At 37.0% G+C, this 20,385-nt stretch overlaps 3 protein-coding genes and 1 pseudogene across 4 annotated transcripts; 2 read left to right on the top strand and 2 right to left on the bottom strand.

Annotated features, from left to right (window-relative positions):
* The first annotated feature begins 167 nt into the window (after nt 1-167).
* Nucleotides 168-5,444, top strand: LOC137951331 (probable 3-hydroxyisobutyrate dehydrogenase, mitochondrial). Of its 2 annotated transcripts, none has more exons than XM_068797918.1 (11): nt 168-366; nt 1,000-1,088; nt 1,732-1,846; nt 2,426-2,576; nt 2,807-2,889; nt 2,992-3,087; nt 3,175-3,317; nt 3,788-3,872; nt 4,043-4,122; nt 4,248-4,339; nt 5,358-5,444. In XM_068797918.1, the coding sequence occupies exons 1-11, from the start codon at nt 241-243 to the stop codon at nt 5,396-5,398; spliced, it is 1,101 nt and encodes a 366-aa protein (XP_068654019.1). In that variant the 5' UTR covers nt 168-240; the 3' UTR covers nt 5,399-5,444. The 2 variants fall into 2 exon arrangements, with proteins under 2 accessions (XP_068654019.1, XP_068654020.1); XM_068797919.1 differs by having other exon boundaries at nt 281-366; nt 979-1,088.
* On the bottom strand, nt 4,824-9,933 carry LOC137951330 (LRR receptor-like serine/threonine-protein kinase GHR1). The gene is made up of 3 exons (XM_068797917.1): nt 7,691-9,933; nt 5,923-7,458; nt 4,824-5,473 (listed from the first exon to the last, which is right to left on the bottom strand). Exons 1-3 carry the CDS (start codon nt 8,751-8,753, stop codon nt 4,890-4,892), a joined length of 3,183 nt encoding a protein of 1,060 aa, XP_068654018.1. The 5' UTR covers nt 8,754-9,933; the 3' UTR covers nt 4,824-4,889.
* Nucleotides 9,934-11,166: 1,233 nt separating this feature from the next.
* On the top strand, nt 11,167-12,343 carry LOC137951905 (photosystem II 10 kDa polypeptide, chloroplastic). The gene is made up of 5 exons (XM_068798884.1): nt 11,167-11,393; nt 11,706-11,764; nt 11,877-11,932; nt 12,021-12,073; nt 12,160-12,343. The coding sequence occupies exons 1-5, from the start codon at nt 11,243-11,245 to the stop codon at nt 12,252-12,254; spliced, it is 414 nt and encodes a 137-aa protein (XP_068654985.1). The 5' UTR covers nt 11,167-11,242; the 3' UTR covers nt 12,255-12,343.
* A 4,225-nt stretch (nt 12,344-16,568) lies between these two features.
* LOC137951264 (probable beta-D-xylosidase 5) lies at nt 16,569-20,229 on the bottom strand (annotated as a pseudogene).
* Nucleotides 20,230-20,385: the final 156 nt, after the last annotated feature.

The following is a 20,385-nucleotide window of genomic DNA, read 5'->3' on the forward strand; positions in this document are numbered from 1 at the left end:
CAATTTGGTTATAAATTTTGAATTTTTTAAATATCATAATAAATTTATTATAGTCATTGATACGGATGGCTGAGATAGGACACATATTTTAATTATTAAAATATTTTATAAATTTTGTTTTGATCAAATCGTAATCTTCAGTAGACGACAACAGTCGACAAACTCAAATTCATTTTTCTTCTTTTCATTCTTGTTTCTGTCCAGCGGCGAGTAGTGACTGTTCAAGCCTCATCGTGATCGATGGCGAGTTGCAGAGCGGGACTTCTCAAAGCTCTTTCGAAGCAGAAAATAACTGTTTTTTTCACTTCCTTCACATCTCCCTCTATACGTAGAATATCGTCGTCAGCTGTTCAACCCCAGTTCGAGGTGTTTTGTCCCTTAAACCCATTCGATCATTTCCATATAAACCTGGTTGTCGATGCTCAAGAGGTTTTTTTTTTTGTGGAACGGCATCGTGTTTGATTAAAAATGAGCTTCTAACCTGTAGAGTGAAATAGATAAATGGTGGTTGTCTTTGTTTTGTTAACTGAAAGCTTGATGAGGACCGTGTCAGAATTAATTGAACATGGGTTTTTGTTGTTCTTTAATCTGTTTTACATCTATTTACCATCTCTATTGCTGTATCTTTTTATTTTTTTCTTCTGTTCGTATTCCAGGATTTTGATCTCAAGAACTTATTTATCTTGGGAGAGATACTGGAGAGTTGCTGTAAATTGTATTTCTTGAGACTATTTTAGGGTTTATAAAAATATGGAATTGAACTATATGTTTGCGTAACTTGGCTCTGATATTTTTATGGCCGGATAAATACTGGTTAACTGCTTTTGGAAAACTCAAGTAAGCCGAATTCTTTCAAGCTTCATATTGACTTGTCTTTTGGCTCATAATACCTGAAACCATTTTATCTTGTTGGCTATTTGTGCAGTGGTGAAATTCACATGATTATTTATTTTTGAACTTATTATTAAAATTTTATAGGAAAACACTTTTACTTGACAGACTGTTGGATTCATTGGGCTTGGAAACATGGGCTCTCATATGGCGAATAATCTGATTAGGGCGGGTTACAATCTTGTTGTCCATGACATGTAAGTGCTATGAACCATATAACCTTAATAGTATGTTAATTTTTTAAGACGACAACTGTTTGTTGATTTGTGAATCATTTGTCTATAAGTTGTTTTCCTGAGCCCATAAAGTTGGTCGAGTAGACCAGCATGATTCTTTGATAGCTAAAATTTTAGTAATATTTATATCAACCAGCTTCTCCTCACATGACTGTATACCACTTTCCACTCACAAGTATTTGTTCAGCATAACCAAAAGGAGATTTTTAATTTGAGTTGTTTTGCTACTTATGTTACTAAGTTCCAACTGCTTTGAGCTGAAAATATTGCTTAAAAGGCAATGATACTGAAGGGTTAGTTTGGGAATGCCAACTTCACTACATGCTGTTCATGAAGAAAATATGGGTGTACCAGCATACTGTTAAGCCATTGTTGTTATAAAACCCAATGGCTTTATGAGCTCATGTTCCCATCTGCATGCAAGCCTCTGTGTAAGTTTTCATTAACCAACACAAACATGAATGCACATACTCACAAAGACGTAAATGGAAAAATTATACAAAAAAGGAAAGAAAAGATACACTTTAGTCTATACTGCATATATATATTCAACTATTATGTCGATAAAACCATAAAATAATTTAATGGTTCTCTGTGGTTCTAGAAATCTTAATGCCATGAAGAAATTCTCTGAGAAGGGAGTTACTACAAAAGAAACACCTATGGAAGTCATGAAATCAAGTGATGTTGTGATTACTATGGTGCCTTCGGCCTCCCATGTGAGTTTTCACTGGTTCTGTTTGATTACCGTCCCCTTGTCTTATCGTTCTTTTGGTTAGTTAATATGCCTTTATTGTATTACTTCCCTGAAAAACAATTAAATCTACATGTTTTAATATTATTCAATTCAAATAATTTTTCTGGATAACATATTATATCTGTTATTTTTCATGTAGAATTTAGATGTTTTAATCTATATGGTGTTATTTTAGAAACATGTTTCAAGGACCGATAGCTATAGGCAATATAGGAAGCATACTCAATTTTTTTTTACTGAGTTTGAATATCATAGATATCTCACAACATGAGAGGGGTTTCTCATCTTATATTTGTAGTGTTTTTCTGTTCTCATGTGATCATTATCTTCATTTTCTTTTGCCTGGAGCACTTTGTCAGTTGCTCTAGCTAATCTACATAAGTCGTTGAATGAAATAAATATCTGTCTACTTGATGTATGTGACTTGCATTATCTTAAGCAATTATGTAGTTTCTGTCAAAGGCCTTGCATCAGTTCCATATTTAAATCTGTGCATTATTTGACCTTACATATTTGATACATGTTGAGCCATTTCCTGCAGGTATTGGATGTTTATACTGGTTCCAATGGTTTGCTTCATAGTGGGAAACTTTTGAGACCATGGTTATTTATAGATTCTTCTACAGTTGATCCCCAAACTTCCAGAAAGCTTTCTTCAAGCATTTCTGAGTGCAGCCTGGAAGAAAAGAGAGGTTAGTCTCTGTGAAAAAGTCCATTTAATCCTTCGTTTATTCATGCTTTCTGATGAAGTTTTTGATACTTTAACTATTTCTGAAATTCTTACACTTGTTGAGCCCATGCATTGCATTTTCTTAACTGATTCGTTGTTCATGCACTCATTTATCTGTTCTTGTCTTCTTTTGTCTGCATTTAAACCATGTCTATTTCTTTTTCTTTCCATGTTACCATTTACCTCCTGCAGGCCTGTTTGATCATCCTGTAATGTTGGATGCTCCTGTATCTGGGGGAGTTCTAGGTGCAGAAGCAGCAACACTCACATTCATGGTATAATTGAACCCCGTGTTAGGCATTAACAGGAGAATAAGTTTCTCTGTGCTTGTTATTACCTCTGCTTTATTTGTATAGGGATAATAACCTGTTATGTAGGTTGGTGGTCTTGAGAATGCTTATCTAGCTGCAAAGTCCTTACTTCTTGCAATGGGCAAACGTGCAATCTACTGTGGGGGAGCTGGGAATGGTGTAGTAAGTTATGTTAGAGAATTTTAAGGTTGTTGACAATTTAGCAGATGGAACATGTTAGTGTTAACTTTTGGTGTTGTCATGATTCAGGCAGCAAAGATCTGTAACAATTTGGCAATGGCCGTTACCATGCTTGGCATTTCCGAAGCTTTTGCTCTTGGTCAGTCACTGGGAATTACAGCAAATACACTTACAAATATATTCAATTCATCCAGTGCTCGTTGCTGGAGTAGGTAACTCACTCTTAATTATCACATGAAGAGCATTAACACTAGGATGATGCTAATAGTTATCTGCTCTTATGGAAGGAGTCAATATAAACTCATATTTGTGTAGGGATAAAAGATATGGACTCAAGTGCAAATAAGTTGGCTGCATCCATTTTGCAGTTTAGCCTCTAAATTGAATTGAATGGCTTAAACTCCATTTCTTCCTATTCTTCATTTGTTACTGATCCTATGTATTGATGATTGATGTTTAGTGTATTTTTTCTCTATTTCATCTATTTTTAATGATAAAATGGAGATAATAGTATTGCTGTAATAAATAATATGACTTTACTTAGAAGGAAAAGGTTGAGTGCTGCTAAGTTGTCCTACCTCCTTTCTCTCCGTTCTGATTTCTTTAGTTTTGCCTTAAAATGTACTATATTTTGATGTTATGTTATTCTCTCTTCCATGTATTGGCTGCTAAAACATGTAAGTGATATCTACAATCCGGTGCCTGGAGTAATGGAAGGAGTTCCGTCTTCAAGAAATTATGATGGCGGGTTCTCATCAAAGCTCATGGTACGTGATTTGGCCAAGGAGATTAACTTGTCACCCTCTTCTTACTTTTGCTCTTACTTTTCTTCAAGGCCATTTTATCTTTGGCTGAATAAGAAGTTCTCAATTCCATTTCTTTTTCTTATAAAAAGACAGTTTTTTCTATGTTCATTTTAAATCTCTCCTTTGTCCAGGCAAAAGACTTAGAGCTCGCTGAAGCTTCTGCCAAAGAGGTTGGCTTCAATTGCCGATTCACTGCTCAAGCACGAGAGATGTATGCCCTTATTTTGATCAATTGTATTTTTGCAATGAGAATAATGAATTGCATTGGAGGGGATCTTTTGTTTTTGTTTTCCAAAGTTTTTGGTATGCAGTAACTGAGCATTCTAACATTTCCAGTTACACAAGCCTATGCAAGGAAGGACTGGAGTACAAGGACTTCTCTTGTGTTTTTCGCCACTATTACTCAGGCAAGGATGAGATTTCAAAAGGTGAGGAAGCCCTATAAAATCTAGCCCGCTCGAGCCCCTTTCAAGGTCTCAAGAATATTAGAACTGCAACAGGTGCTGATTGGAGCTAAAACCAATTTATGTATAAGAGACTTGCAAGAGGTGTTCTCATTGAGCTATTTTAATGGTGCAAAGAAAATCTGTCCTTGCTTGTTTTGAATTGGGTCATACCCGAATGGATTATATAATAAATCAGTTAACAAGAACTGGATTTTATTGGTCTGAATTGGATTGCTAGAATTCTTGGTACATATGGGTGTTAAAATTAGGTATTGATTCATATTGGATTATTCTTATACTAGGTTGTTTCTTACAAGTATGAGAGAATTTTAACAGGGTCGCTATGCTTGTATTTCTGAAACATGTTGTGTCCAGCAATGAGTATCAGTCTTTGTCAATTGCAAATAAGTGACACCTGAACACCTGTTTTTCTTTCTCAAAAAAAAAAGAAAAAAAAACACCAAAATGGACCTCCATAATATAACACTACAAATCAGTTAACTGATCACAAACAGTAACATAAGGTCCCTAGTCAAATGGAGGACAGATCCTCATAAACAGATTTGATCCCTGGCCTCTCAGAAACAGGGCGTATACACCTCAAACCTATACCCAAAACCTCCTTCACACCCTTTGAAGTTGATGGATTCACCATTTCTGCGGTCATGGCTGCATCAAAACAATCTGATCCACGCCCTTCTGCCACTCTTAGTCTTACCCAATCTGTTAAATCAACCCCACCTTCCTCGCCAGAAACCACATCCCCAGCACATCTACCTGTTAAGAGCTCCAACAATATGACCCCAAAAGCATAAATGTCTGATTTGAACGAAGGTGAAGGTTTCTTTGCTGCTGCCAGCTCAGGTGCACGGTAGCCTAGAATACCAGCATCGAGGATCTGTTCAAATGTGCCTGCTTGTGTCATGAGGCGATGGAGACAATAATCGGCAACTCTGGCATTGAGGTCAGGCCCATCTAATAAGATGTTTGTTGCTTTCAGGTTACCGTGAGGAACTGCACGGTCAAAATGAAGATAGTTGAGGCCACGAGCAACATCAACCGCTATTTTCAGACGCTGCGCCCATGTTATTGGAGGTCTCCTCCTTCCAGGTCGATCTGAAAAAAAAAAAAAAAAAAAAAAAAAAAAAGGAAGAGCAGGTTTTGTTATGCCACTGCTTACTTTTCTCTATACAAAAATAAGGTGCAGATGCAATTTTTTGAGTGGGGGACAGAAGAACATTTTCCTCAGAGGCTATTTTGTGACAGAGCAAATAGGAACTAGCATGGCAACCTTCACAAGAGGGAGAAGCAATTGAACATTAGACTATATAATGAAAGATAGATATGTAATGAGGAGAGCAGATTATTCTTCCAGATGTCTGAGGAACAAATGAAAACATGTGCTACAGTAAAATTATAATAAGAAACTGTGTAACAGGCAGTTGGTCTTCACTTCAAATTACAACAGATACTTAAAAGAATCTACCAACTCGAAGAAGTAGAACTTGTCACTAAGAATATCATTTTAAGGAGCATAAGCAACCAGTAGAGAATTAATGTGTTACCATAAAGAAAACTGGCTAGACTTCCAGGAGAGATGTAATCTGACAAGATGAGCTTCTCGTGCTGAGTAGGTCCCCAATAGTACCCTCTCAAACCCACCACATTAGGGTGCCTGATGTTTGCAAATTTCTTTGCTTCCTTGGAGAAATCTTTCCTTGGCTTAGCCACACCTTCTCTCAACCACTTGACAGTCAACAAAACCCCATTATCCAGTGTTGCCTTATATGAAGTACCATGACTGCTCCTTCCGAGGACTTCTGCTGGTGCACGTGAAAGCTCCTCCGGTGTCAGAACACTTGTCTCATCCAAGAGATGCAGCTCTCCAGCTAATCTGTCAGGTGACCGAACATCTAACCTTGCCAAATTTTCTTGACTCAAAGATTCGCCAGAATCAGGAGACCATGAGAACTGGCTTGTTTTGGAAGGTGAAAAACCAGTACCAGCAGCTATTTTTTCATCAGGACTAATAATCTCTGAAGAAGAACCCTTTCTTGAACCCATAAGATCTTCTGCAGATACAACCAAAGCACCCCCAATGTCTCTGCTTTTGGGACCCGGTAGTTGCGTGTCTTTGTTGGAGACATTTTCTAACCCAGACGACCTCCTTGAAAGCCTCTTGTAGTGTACAAAAATAGCTAAAAGGATAAGAATCACAGCAGCAACAACACATGATACTATCAAAGCAAGTTTGATAACAGTTCTGGATGTTTTATTTGTAGGACTTCCCGTAGGAGAGTTGTCAGAGCCAGGGTAGCCATTGGGAAACTGTAGTTTTGAATTTCCAGGGTGGAATGAAGAATCTGGAAACTTCCTGAGATTTAGAGGGACAAAACCAGAGAGATTATTATATGAAGCATTAAAAGCTTGAAGGGTGTTAGGCAAAGCCTCTGGCAAAGGTCCAGTGAAATGGTTCATTGAAAAGTCTAGAGAAACAAGGTAGACAAGTCCCGCAAGGGAATGGGGAAGGGGACCTGTGAAACCATTTCTGGACAAATCAAGTTTCTCCAGGCTGGATAATGAGCTGAGTTCATTAGATATCGTCCCATTCAGCTGATTCCCAGAAATATCAAGAACCTGAAGGTTACTTTTGTTTGGTGAAGTGAGAGAAAATGTAATACCTCCAGTGAGCAAATTGTTTCTGAGATAGAGCTCCTGCAACGTTGAGGAGCCAAGCAAGTCTGCAGGCAAAGGACCTCCAAAATGATTAAAACTAAGGTCAAGAGAACGGAGTTTGGGGTACTGAGTAAGTACAGTAGGAAGCGAGCTTGATAGAGAATTATAAGAGAGATTCAGATAGTTCAGCCGTAAAAACTGAGAGGTTAACTCAGGGAGAGACCCGGTCAACAGGTTCTGGCTTAAATCTACATATTCAATACCGTTTCCCCATTTCATCATTGCAGACAAGTTTCCCGTGAGCTGATTATGTGATAGGTCTAGGACTGTGCAGCCTCCTGTTAGCAATGGGAGATCACCAGATATGGCATTTGAAGAGACGTTAAGACTGTGTAGGCTTGTTGACATGATCATGCTAATAGGCCCTGAAAAATGAAACATTTGAAGCATTTTAAAAGAAAATCTTTTCTAAGTCAGCTAAGAAACGCACATTTGCAGATAAAGAAATGCCTGCAACTTGGGGAGACGGGAGGGTAAAGAAGCAGTAAACCAGACTTCAGTAAATATTTTCCAATAACTTAAATCTGGTCTCACTCAATATGGCAGGGAAAAATCAGGAAAAGGTTTCTATAAGAACTTAGCAGGGTAAAAGTGTACCTGATAGATTATTGGCACTAAGATCCAGTTCAGTCAGTACCAAAGAATCACCTTTCAAAAGTCCATTAGGTATGAACCCAGAAAACTTATTATTTGAAAGTCTCAAAATCTCCAGAGCATAGAAAAAATCAAATCCTGGTAATTCTCCAGATAGCTCATTGTAGCTCAGGTCCAACACCTTCAAGTTCTCAAATGATAAGAGACCACCTCCACCTATCAGTGATCCAGTGAATCGATTATTGCTCAGATTCAAATACTGAATAGTCTCAGAAACACCAAATAGAAATTTCTGCGTCTGTGAGCTGGAGCTTCTAAATAAATTCCCACTAAAATCGACATGAACAACTTTTGAAAAAAGCAGAAATTTTTCATCAATAACACCTTCCAGCTGATTCTGATGTAAATCAAGCACCTCAAGATTCGGAAGTGTATCAAACCCAGAAGGGATTCTCTTAGTAAAACTATTAAAGGAGAGATTCAAAACCACCAACATTTTCAGGTTTGTCAGAGACAAAGGCAGCGGACCAGAAAAAGAATTTCTACTTAAATCCAGAGATTGGATTGAGGTCAGTCCACTAATAGATTCTGGAATTGAACCAGAGAAGTTATTTCCAGATAAAGAAAGGTTCTGCAAACTCCGCAACTTGCCAATTCCCGCTGGCAAGGTATCAGTAAACATGTTGTTAGAGATATCAAAAAACTTCAGGCTTTTGAAATCGGCGATATTTTCAGGGAATTTGCCTGAAATAGAGTTGTTCGACATGGAGAGTTTTACAAGCATTGTGAGATTGGCAAAAACACTTAAATCAGCATCGCCAATGAGATTCAGATTGTCAAGGACAACTCCGGCTACATTTGCTCCATTGCATACAATTCCATTCCACGAAGACGGACATCCATTAAAATCTATGGACTCATCATTCCAAGAATCGAGAATGTAGCCTGTTGGATCCTGCTTGATCCCCTTCTTAAACTCAAGGAGAGCCAAAATGTCCTGTGGTGGGAGCTGGGCCATAGAAGAAATGATAAAGAGTGATAAAATCAAAAGCCTAAGGAGCTTCATTCTCGCTGGATATCGGGATTGCTAACAACAGACAAAATGAGAATGAGAGCTTCTGTATCTGCGCGAAAAAAAAAAAATTATGGTGAACGGAAAGAGGGAAGAAGGATGAATTGGGGTATCTTCAAATGGGTACTTCAAAACCCTCAATTGAGCTCATTCAGGATAGCGAAGAAGCATGAAACCGTGCATCCACAGCTGGGGAAGCAGGCGCTCAGTAGAAAATTAGACCGTAAATTATTGCAGAAATAGCAACCGGCACAATCTTTCAAGGTAGTACTGGCCCATTCTTTCTCAGTAGCTTTCACCTGATAAATAACCGCACAATCTCAAGTGCGAAGGAAATAAGACAACTAGATGCAACTGTTAGCGGATATTGAGTCTATATCCGCTCTGAACTAAGATAAGCACGGCATTGCACCAAGCCGGAGCGAGCATCAAAGCAACTCTCACCAGAAAGACGATGAGAGATTCGAAGCTTTTAATAGCTTGTATTCCAAATAAACCACCTCCTGGTATTTAAGGTCCACCCACCTGCCTCTCCCACTACGTCTCGAAGAAACCAAGCTAACGGCATGGGGCCGAATCGCCGGAAACAACTTTCACCATAAACATAACTTCAGTTGTACAAACCGTCACACAACACTTGAGCCAATTCTTTTCGCTATGAACCATAGAGTTTTACGGTTTCAGAACAGCAGAAGTGTCACATTTACTGCCGGAAAATGTCCATTTTCGTATTGTAGTGACCTCAGCAGCAAACAGCACCGACCGCGCGAACAGGATGCTGAGCTCCACTACATTAAATGCCTGGGGACCAAATGAACTCTTGACCAGGAAAACCCAAGCTTTACCCGTCAAGCTCAATGTCAGCAGAAAACAAAAGCGCAATCTCCATTCTCCAAACCCACAACCCCAAAACGCTACAAAGTTGAACTCATAAGACTAGGAAAACCTCGGTTTCCCTTCGTCCACTGTATACAACTTCACAAAAACATTAAACTCAATCTCAAGCAATGCAGGCACCTGAACAGCCACTGCTAACTCCCACTCTGCAAAAAGCGATCAAAGTCCAAACCTTCGGCCTTTCTGAAACCCTAATCCCGCATTATCTGAGACCCTAAAACGGAACAAAGGACGAAGTAACATCTCTCCTTTCTCTGTCTCGGATTCTGTCTGCAAAAAAATGACATGGGAGAGCGCGAAAAAAACAATAAAAATTGCAGGGCTTTTATCAGTAACTTTGGGGCGTTACCCGCCAAAAAACCGTCCTGACATGGAGGACGCCAACGGCTCATCAAATCCAGTTTTTAGCTGCTCTTTGTTGTTCTGCTACACGCGTAAGGTGGGGCCCTTCATAACGTTGACTGTAACCTTATGTGGTAGGTTACATGGCTGCCACGTTGGTAAAATTTAAGAAACTCTACCCCTCAAGGTTCCTGGTCCATTTTCCACCCTGTGGTTCAGAGATGAGTTTTGGTTTGGGTTCAGGTTCGGGTTTGATCAAACCCGACCTGTGGGTTTTAATACCCATAAAGTCCCTACTTAAAATTTAAATGGCATATTGGAAATTAAGAAAATGACATGATTTAATATATTTATCTGGGTCATTTATAGAAATATTTTATCTATGTGACTTTTTATTGGACTTCAATACCCAATTTTTTAAAAATAAATCCAAAACTTTTTTGTCATAGTTTATTTATAGATTTAAAAATTTCATATTTTGTTCGTCCTCTTTCTTGAATATTTTAATCACATAAAAATTACCCCAACATGTAGAATAATATACATCTTTCTTGTATTTTTTGTATTTTTCCCTTTTAAAGTGGGATAGACACGGTTTGAATAATACAATATAGGAAAAGAAAATCACTTCAAATTGTACGACATAAAAGGGCCTTTCAAGGGGGCTACATTTTGTCCATTTGAATTTGGACTTCTTTCGGTCCAGTGATGAGCATTTTAGCCCTTTTATAAAATGATCCTAATGGATTCGGATTTATATTATATTATTTTAATAATATCTTTAATAAGGGTTAATCAAATATGAAAAATTATTTGGTGCGAAAATTTATCTATACCATCGGATCATGATCAACATCTATCCCAAACCAACGGCTATATTAGTCGTCCGATCATCAACGACTATCTTAGTCCAACGGCTATCATCAACGGTCCATTTTCTCCTGCAATTAATTTTTTTTTCAATTTTTTTGTCATCTGTGATCCTGATTTTTCCAAGCAAAATTAATTTTTTTTTTCTAATATCTCTTCCTCTTCAATCTGTGAATAATGAGTGACAGTGGAATTGAGGATAATGTGGCGCTATCATATCAAGTTCTACCCACATACGTACTGCCACGTGTCAGATGGAACACCCACTCTTCTGGTCTTATTAGCAAACCTCCATTGAAATTCCTGTTGAGCAAGCGGAGAGATCACAAAGAGAAATAAAGAAGAAGAGCTAAAGGGTGTCCGGCACAGCAGAAATGGCAGCCTCTGTCATGTCTTCCTTGACTCTCAAGCCCTCTCCCTTACCCGAGAAGTTCGCCGTCAGAGGCTTGCCTTCCCTGGTAAGACCCTCTTCTTTCAAGATCGAGGCCAGTGGTGTCAAGAAGATCAAGACTTCTCAACCTTACGGTCAGTGATACTACTCCCTTCGGAAGAGAATTAAAATGGGTTTTTGAATTGCTGCTTCGTTTAATCATTTGTGTGGCATCAAGGAGCCCAATCCTAATTGTTGCTACTGCTTTATTTCTTTTTTTTTTTCCCTCTTTTTTCTTCCTTGTGATTTTTCTTTCTAAATCCATGCAAAGCCTGCTTATCTTTCTGTATTTTGGTGATTCCTGAAATGGGGATCTTTTTCTTTCTTTTAGTTTTCTGTTCTAGTTATCTGCAAATCCTTTTTTCTTTGTGTTTTGGTGATTACTGAGATGGGAATATTGAATTCAGGACCCGGAGGAGGCATGGATTTGAAATCTGGTCTTGATGCATCAGGAAGGAAGGGCAAGGTTCTCTTCTAAACTGATTCCTCATTTGATATAAAGCTTAATTGATGTGAAAAATGATGGTCGTCATGGCTGTTTTCTTCTGGGTGTTTGATGTTGTCAATTGATGATACAGGGGAAGGGTGTATACCAATTTGTAGACAAATATGGTGCCAATGTTGATGGATACAGGTACAGAGCTCAAAACTTCAAACAGTTCTTACTGGGGATATAAACCTTAGTTCAATAAAATGGGTAATCCATTGTGTTTGATCTGCAGTCCTATTTACTCACCAGAGGAATGGTCAGCCAGTGGTGATGTCTATGTGGGAGGTAAGTTCTCCGGAGAAGATGAAGTTTCTGATCATTCTAAGCTGAACTCTTATTTACTGAGCTTCTTATCTGTTCTTTGATGGCAGGAACCACAGGGCTCTTAATTTGGGCAGTCACTCTCGGTGGTCTTCTCTTAGGAGGAGCCCTCCTTGTCTACAACACAAGTGCTTTGTCCCAGTAGTGTTTCTCTCTATTTTCTTTTCACTGTAATTTATTAGATCTCGAACAAACTCTTTTATGATACTTGAGTAACTATTGCACTGCTAGCTACTTCCTTCCCAAGTGGAGATCGTTTTAAGGGAATTTACTAAATTACTTATTTTTTAACAAATATTAACAAAAATAACCTAGTTCTAAACTTAATATAAAGATAATTAACTTTGACCGATCAAGTGTATAATTGAACTTAAACTTTGATTGCTTATTAGGTGACATGTCATCAAATGAACGAACTAATGCCCATCATGTGCCATGTCATCGAAATGCCTTATCATTAACCACGTGTCCTACATGTCATCACCGCGTTGTGATAACCCTCCACAGGAGCAAACTTTTTTTCTTCTAATTTTCTTTCATTATTGATTTAAGTTTTTTTTATAATTTAAACATATTTTAAAAACATTAATTTTTTGTTTTAAAAATCTTCCACATTTTATTATATTCTATTTAATATAATAATAAAATATAATATGTTTATTAATTATTTTTTAAAAATCTATTGTAATTAATACCTTAGATTATCAATTTAAGATATTTTAAGAGTTTTCTTTTACCAAAATAACCAATTTCAAAAACATATTTTGAGAAATGACGACGCGATGAACTTATTTTAAAAAATACCCAACTTTGATCGGTCCACTATATATGTGTACAGTTAAAGGTGACACGTAAGCTTCAACTAGTTATGTGTCACCACCTCATCAGGACAGTGTGAGCAGATGAACACACCGACTGCCATAAAAACTGCCACATCATTAAATGGTAAACCCTCTGTTTTTGCCATATCATCTCGCGCCACGTAAGCCCTCACTTGTTTTTGTTTTTTTCTTCAATCTCTCTTCCTCGATATTTCTCGCCCCCTCTCCTCTCGCCCTATCGCAATGCCAGCTGCCCCCGCTCGGCCTCTGCCTCGACGCCCCCCTCTCAACCGCTCTCTCTTCGTCTCAACCTCATCTCTCATTCTTCTTCTCCGTTCCCCTCTGTTCATCCTCTCACCGCCCCTTTATCAAAATCGAAGCCTATTATTTCATCTCTTCGTCGCCCCCTCTCTCAAAATCGAACCCTAGAATTTCCTCTCAGCGCCCCCTCTCTTAATACCCTATCATTTCACTCTCTCGCCGCACCTTCTCTCAAAATCGAAGCCCTACTCACCCCTCCAAACCAAAATTTGAATTTCATAAGCCGATTTAACAGGGTGATTTTTTAGGTTTTTTGTTAATTGAATCTAATTACTGTGTTTAATTACAATGTTGATTTGAATTTAGGTGTTTAAGTATTGTATTGATTTTTTTGTGATTTACTGTTTAATTTCTAATTTTATGTTAATGAAATTTCTGTCAATTGCAGATAAATTAAAATTATTGTAAAGTTTAATTTTAGTTTATGGATTTTCTGTATAATTTGCTGTATTTTAGTTTATGGATTCCTATGCCATTGAATGTTGTATTTTCTGAAGTTGCAAGTTTAATTTTAGTTAATTTCATTTAATTTTTTGATTTATGAAGTTTCAGTTTACTCTATTGAGATAAGATTTGCAGGATTTTTAGTTGCTAGTTGTTGTTAAATAAATTTGAAGTGTCATGGAATGATCATTCCAAGTGGTGAGGAGATTTGGGCATTATAAATATCCACCACATGAGTTTTTTTGTTTTGTTTATGTTTTCTTATGTTTGCCCTAGTTACTAGGATGGGTGCAAATTCTGGTTAAGAGTAGGTTGGGTAATGGAAATTGGGTTGAGTCCAGTTCAAACTAGGATGAGTCGCATACATGAGCGTCCATTAGCCAACGAAACCCGACCCCCATCACTGATGAGGTACGGTTCATAGTGTCATGGATTTGGGTGTTATAAATATTCACCACATGGGATACCAGAAACTGAGAGGTAGGCATAAATGTTCTGAAGAAATGTGGGCATTATATGTTAGCTAGTGCTCTGTGAGCGTTAAAAATGAGTACAAATCAAAATGGATACTAGAAGGTATCCATTTTCCGTTTAATGAATTTCAGAAGCTCTACAACTTCATTTGTTTGATAGGAAATATAAGTATGTTCGCTTGAATGTGATCCTTTTCAGTCATCAAGGACGAAAACTGTCGTGAGAAAATGGTCAAACATCAAAACCAGAGCCGATGAATTTCATTGCAATAACACTGTATAAGGTGAGTACCTTCTCTCCCTCTTTAACTGTTTTTTGTAATGGAAGTCGTGCTAGTTGTCTCTTGATCCCTCACTCTCATGCCTCAATGTGTTTTTCCTTGTTCAGAACAAAGAACGAAGAGTTGTTCCGACAAAGACCGATACGTTTATCTAAATGAAGAAGTTTCAAGTAAGGCCCTATCCGCGTCTTTACCGTTTTTACTTCCTTCTACTTTTCTCTCTTCCCTCTCGTTATCTTATTTGACATTTGCATTGATCATCTTTTCCTTTCTTTTAATAGGCTGGCTGGTCGGAGGAGTCCCTAGTCTGCCGATTTGACCTTTTTAGACAAGACCTTCCTTCCCTCTTTCTTGCTTGTAGGTTAGCTATTTGTCAGCACAAGTTCGGCGCGTTCGGAAGCGGGAGTCATCCCACTGTTTCCTATTCTTGTTATAATCAGACCAAAGAGTGGAATGAGAATTTTAATATTCTTTTACATTTTGATGTAAAATTATTTATTAATGTATGACTTTCCATTGATCATATTTAGAGCTTTCAAATTAAGAAAAAATGATTGAAAAATGTGTGCAGATTGGTAATAGGTGGATAGATTTGGAGACATACCAGAATGGCTTTGTAGATTATGCATAGAGCCATGCAATGATATCAGATGAGAGTCATAGGGAGGTAAAGAAGAAATATAATTTCAGTCTTTCGAACCCGGGTGAAATATGTTAGGATGCCATTGCTCCCATTAACGATCTCTTTGACATCATCCATTTGTACAATATTTACTCTCCCTTGTGCCTTGACCACAACTTAACATTTTTTACTTCAATGCTTCCATCAAGGGCTTTAAACCGACATCATGGAAAGGGCTTTAAACAACAAATTTATCGATATATTTATTTTTTAAACTCAAATAAAAATTTCATATTTTTTCAGTTAATAAATATTTTAAATCAATAATAAAAGTTGTTGTAAGACTTTTAATTAACTAATATATTTTTTAATAATTTATTATTTTTTAAATAAGGTGATAAAAATATACAAATAAACTGTATTTTTAAACTCTAAAATAACTTTTTTTATAATGTTTTTAATTTATAAATATTTTAAATCAATAATAAATGGGTAAAACTTAAGTATAATTTTTTTAATTTATAAATATTTTAAATCCATAATAAATGTGTAAGAGTAAAAAAATTTCTATTTTTTAAATATTTTAAATCGATAATATGTTAGTAATTTTTTTAATTAATTAGTATAATTATTTTATTTTTTATTTTTTAAAATATAAAATAATAAAAAGTGTAACAATAAAATTTATTTTTAATTAATAATATTTTAATCGATAATAAATGGTGTTAAATAAGTAAGAGTTAATTTTTTAATTGTTTATTATATTTTTTAATAATTTATTATTTTAGATATAAGGTAATAAAAAGTATATTCATAAATTTGATTTTTAAAATAAATAAAAATTATTCAATTTTTTATCATTTAATGTGTGTTCATCTACTCACATTGTACTGATGACGTGGGACATGTAATCAGTCAAAACTTACGTGTTACCTTTGACTTTATATATGTACAGTGGGTCGGTCAAAATTAGGTATTTTTCAAAATAAGTTGATAACGTGATCTTTTCTCGAAACATAATTTTGAAATTGGTTATTTTAGTGAAAAACCCATATTTTAATTTAATACAATATTTTATAAAAATTATTTTAGTTTTTAAAATTTTTATTTATCGCTACGTGTTTCATTACATTCTATTTATTGCAATAAAATATCAAAATTTTATATTAATTATATAAAAATAAATTTCTAATATAATTTACACTTTTTATTACCTTCTATTTAAAATAATAAAATATAAAATTAGTATATTAATTAATTAAAAATAATTTAATATGTTTAACACTTTTCATTATTCAATTTAAATATTTTCTAATTTAAAACATTATTGATTTTATACTAAGTTTGGAACTTATTATTTTTGTTAATATTTCTTTTAAAAAAGGATAATTTAGTAAAATTCCTTCGTTTTAACTACTGTGATTCAAACACATTAGAAGAGAAAATGGCGAAGAAAAATTGAAAATTATTATATTCCACTTTGTAACAATTCTGCATTCATAACCTACTCATAAATAACTTGTACAAGGAAACGGTGTGTTCACCGGATGGAAGAACGATGTACCCAGATTTCTTCACCACGCTCAAGCTCTTGCAAACATTCAAGCTAAAGCTGCTCTTGACACTGCCACCGGTGGTCACGAACACCCTCTCAAACCCAATCACCTGCTTCGCCGGAGCATCCAGGAGCCCGGCTGGTGGGACGGAGTAGACGATCAGAACATGAGGGCTGTCGATCTTTCCTGTATTCGAGACCTCCACCTCGAATTCAATCAAATCGTCGCAGCTCAAGTCATTGATTCGCATGGCTGTGCATGGTTGGAAGATGGCCTCGTCGGTGTTGTTCATGGCGACGCAGTGTTCTCTTTGTCCAGACCTTATAGTTATCTCCTTTAAGATCAGGGATATCACAACAAATATCAGAGAAATGTGCAGGTTGTACAACTGCATAAAATTACAAATCACATGTTCATGTTAAAACTGAGGCCTGAATAAAATATTATGTTTTACTAATGTAAATCATGCTTAAAAATCAAATCAATTGACATAAAAAAATATTGCCTGTGGACTAAATATTTTTTAATTCAAACAAATTCAATATTCTTTATGAGTAAACTTGATGATAAAACTATCAAATTATTTATGAATTCATAATTCCTGTGGGTAAATTATGAATAATTTGACATTTTATCCTAATTAATATACTCAAATATAATAAAAGTTCATGTGGGATAAAATTTATTATATTAAGTATAATTAATTACAATTAATATCTACTTTGTCTTTATAATAAAACTATCAAATTATTTATGAATTCATAATTCCTGTGGGTAAATTATGAATAACTTGATATTTTATCCTAACTAATAAACTCAAATATAATAAAAATTCCTGTGGGATAAAATTTATTATATCAAGTAAAATTAGTTACAATTAATGTCTAATAGACTTTATGTGATCCTAATCATAATATATAATTTTTATTAAGTTAAAGATGTTGTGGCTACTCTCTAATTAATAAAAATTATACGGATCACTAGACATTAAATCTTCTAAATGTATGAGAATAACATGAATTGCATAATTGTAACTTAAACTAACATGTGATCATTATGCACAAAATATTTTCATAATATATGCATAATTAAAAACTATAATATTATGCATAATTTTAACTTCATGCATTTACATATATGCCAAAAAATGTAAAAGAAAATAAATTTAAAATTTCCTATATACATAATAGCTGACGGCCAGTGGCCTAATGGTCACTGGCGCAAGTTACTTTCCCAGCGTGCGGGTTCGAATCCCGCCAGTGCAAAACCAATTTTAAGTACCGAGTTGACTCAGTCCAAGAACGGTGAACCAACTCAACTTGTCCAAGTCGACTTGACAAATTTTTATTTTTTTCTTCGAGTCAACCCGACCTGAGTCGCGGTTGCCGAGTTGGAACGGCGAGTCGCGGAAAACTCAACCCGAGCCAACTCGTCCTATATTTACAAAAATACCTTATGATTTAATTAAATGTTTCTGCGAGCTGGAGGTCATCTTCAACCTCCAGCCGCGCGCAAAAGAAAAGTTCATCGGTGTTCTTTCAAGTCGTCGACGCCAGAAAACAGGTCGGAATTGTCGCCGGCGTCGGCGTTGCATCTCCGACGCTCTCAGGCGTCACGAGACAGCCGCCGCAGTGAGCTCATAGAGAGCGTACTACGACAGCCTCTGTTGGCGTTCTATAAATTGTCGGCGCCAGCAACCGTGCGGAATGGTTGTGAACGCATAATTGGTTTTAAAAAAAAACAGAACAGAGACCGAAAACAAAACAGAGTCTCTCGGAATCGAAACGTTAGATCAGAGGTCTGCTCTGATACCAACTGTAAGCCTTAAACATGAATTTCTAATAACAACATAAAATTCATTATAAATTAAACGGAAGATAAATCATAACTCCATCCATACGCTTCAAATTCTTTCTCTCTGTTTTCTGTTCGTGTTCGGCGCTGCCGATCTCTGAGCACTCACGGCGATGGCTCAACTGAAGGGGCTTGAGTGACGAGATAGGGGACCGAAAACACACATTAACTGAAGTCAACCTTCCATCAAGGTTATTCATGGCTTCGTGTTACCGAGTGAGTTGCAATTGCCGAAAATTGCAACTCCCAGAAGTTTGAGACAATGTTAATGAGAAAACCGTTTCTCATAAAAACGGTTAACAGATCCCATTCTCCTCTGATCTTTGCAGAGAGAAGTCTATTATCTGCACAAGCATGGACGCCATTGATTCTGTTGTAAGAACACATCATAGGGCTAACATCACCGTCCTTCACACACATTTCAAAAGGGCGCAGGAAGGTCTCCACCATGTCTTGCTCGCTCACCTCCATAACTTACATCTCAGAACTGCACTTTGGTAGCAGAAAAAAGAAAAAAAAAATGTTGCAGGAGAAATTACTCTGGCATCGAAATGGAAGCGGTCGATTTGCATCCAGGCATCAATATCATAAGCAGCGTAGTGCTTGCAGCAAGAGGAGACCTTAAGGGGCCTCGAGTTCAAGTCCTCGACGTTTTCTTGACCCTCAACATCCTGCAAGCTTCGGACGTAGTTCACAGCATATCTGCCCGCCACATATGGGTCTTCTCCTGGAGTCTGAAGGGCTCTTCCCCATCTGGGGTCTCTCACCACGTTAATGGTAGGGCTCCAGTACGTCAGTCCAGCCATGCCAATATTGAACATGGCCCTCGCTTCTGTAGAGACAACCTGCAACAGAGGAAGAACGGCGTCATGGAATGAAGATTATTAGTTAATATATCCATCATCAACTATTACCTGGCCGATGGTTTTCCAGAGATTCTCGTTGAATGCTGCAGCAGAGAGGATGGGTGTCGGAAAGGAGGTTGCACCAGGAACGATGTCTTTATCAAAATGAGTTCCTGGGCCGAAGTTAGAGACGCCATGAAGGGCCTCAGACCACTACTCGTAGGGAAGAAGACCAAGCCTGGCTACTCCGAAAGCCTTGTTGCCTAGCTGCAGGGCCTTTTCTTCAAGTGTCATCTGATCGACCAAGTCCTTGGCCCGGACTGAGAATGGAAGAGATTTGTTGCAGAACAAGTAACTGTTCATATCGAGTTCCAGGCCGAGGTACCGAGCTGGATCGCAGACGTACGACACATTTGAGGATTTAACTACAGAGGAAGATGAGACAACAAAGAACCTGGAAGAGGCAGAGATGGAGAGGAGAGATAGGGAGAGAGGAGAGTACTCTCAGAGCAGCCAATTTTTGGGAAGACGACGAGTCAATTCAGTGAAGTGAAAACAAGAACGATCGCCCGGGTTTATAATTGGCCTTTTAATAGAATATATCTGAATTAATTTAGAATAAACATTATCTGAATGGTGCTGATTTTAAAATATCGAACTGAGAAAATTGGGGACGAAAGGAAATCTGCTAGAAGGCCAACAACCCCCGTCCGGACCTCGAGGGAGTATAAAGACACGAAACTCACGCCTACGAAGCTTTTTCGCTCCCTTTTCTCTCCTTCTTCACAAATTCATTTTTTTGTTGCTCGAGTTTCTCTCCTGAGAGGGAGAAAGGGAGCTGAACGAGGTGCAACCCCAAAGACTAGACAAAACCGAAAGAGCTTCTCTCCATTTCTTCGCCATGATCTCTTTAAATCGAAGCGCCTTCCTGGTAAAAATATTAACTGCGCTACTTTTATTATTTTATAGAACTTTCTAGGCAATTACTGCAAAACCAGAAAGGGTAATACGAATCGAGAAGATCCCTTTTTTTTGTTTTCCCATTCGTTGATTGGGTTT

This window comes from Aristolochia californica, unplaced genomic scaffold, assembly GCF_029961685.1.
Source record: "Aristolochia californica isolate CCGP_79_NKW_82.1479 unplaced genomic scaffold, dmAriCali1.0.hap1 SCAF_15, whole genome shotgun sequence".
NCBI classification, from domain to species: Eukaryota; Viridiplantae; Streptophyta; class Magnoliopsida; order Piperales; family Aristolochiaceae; genus Aristolochia; species Aristolochia californica.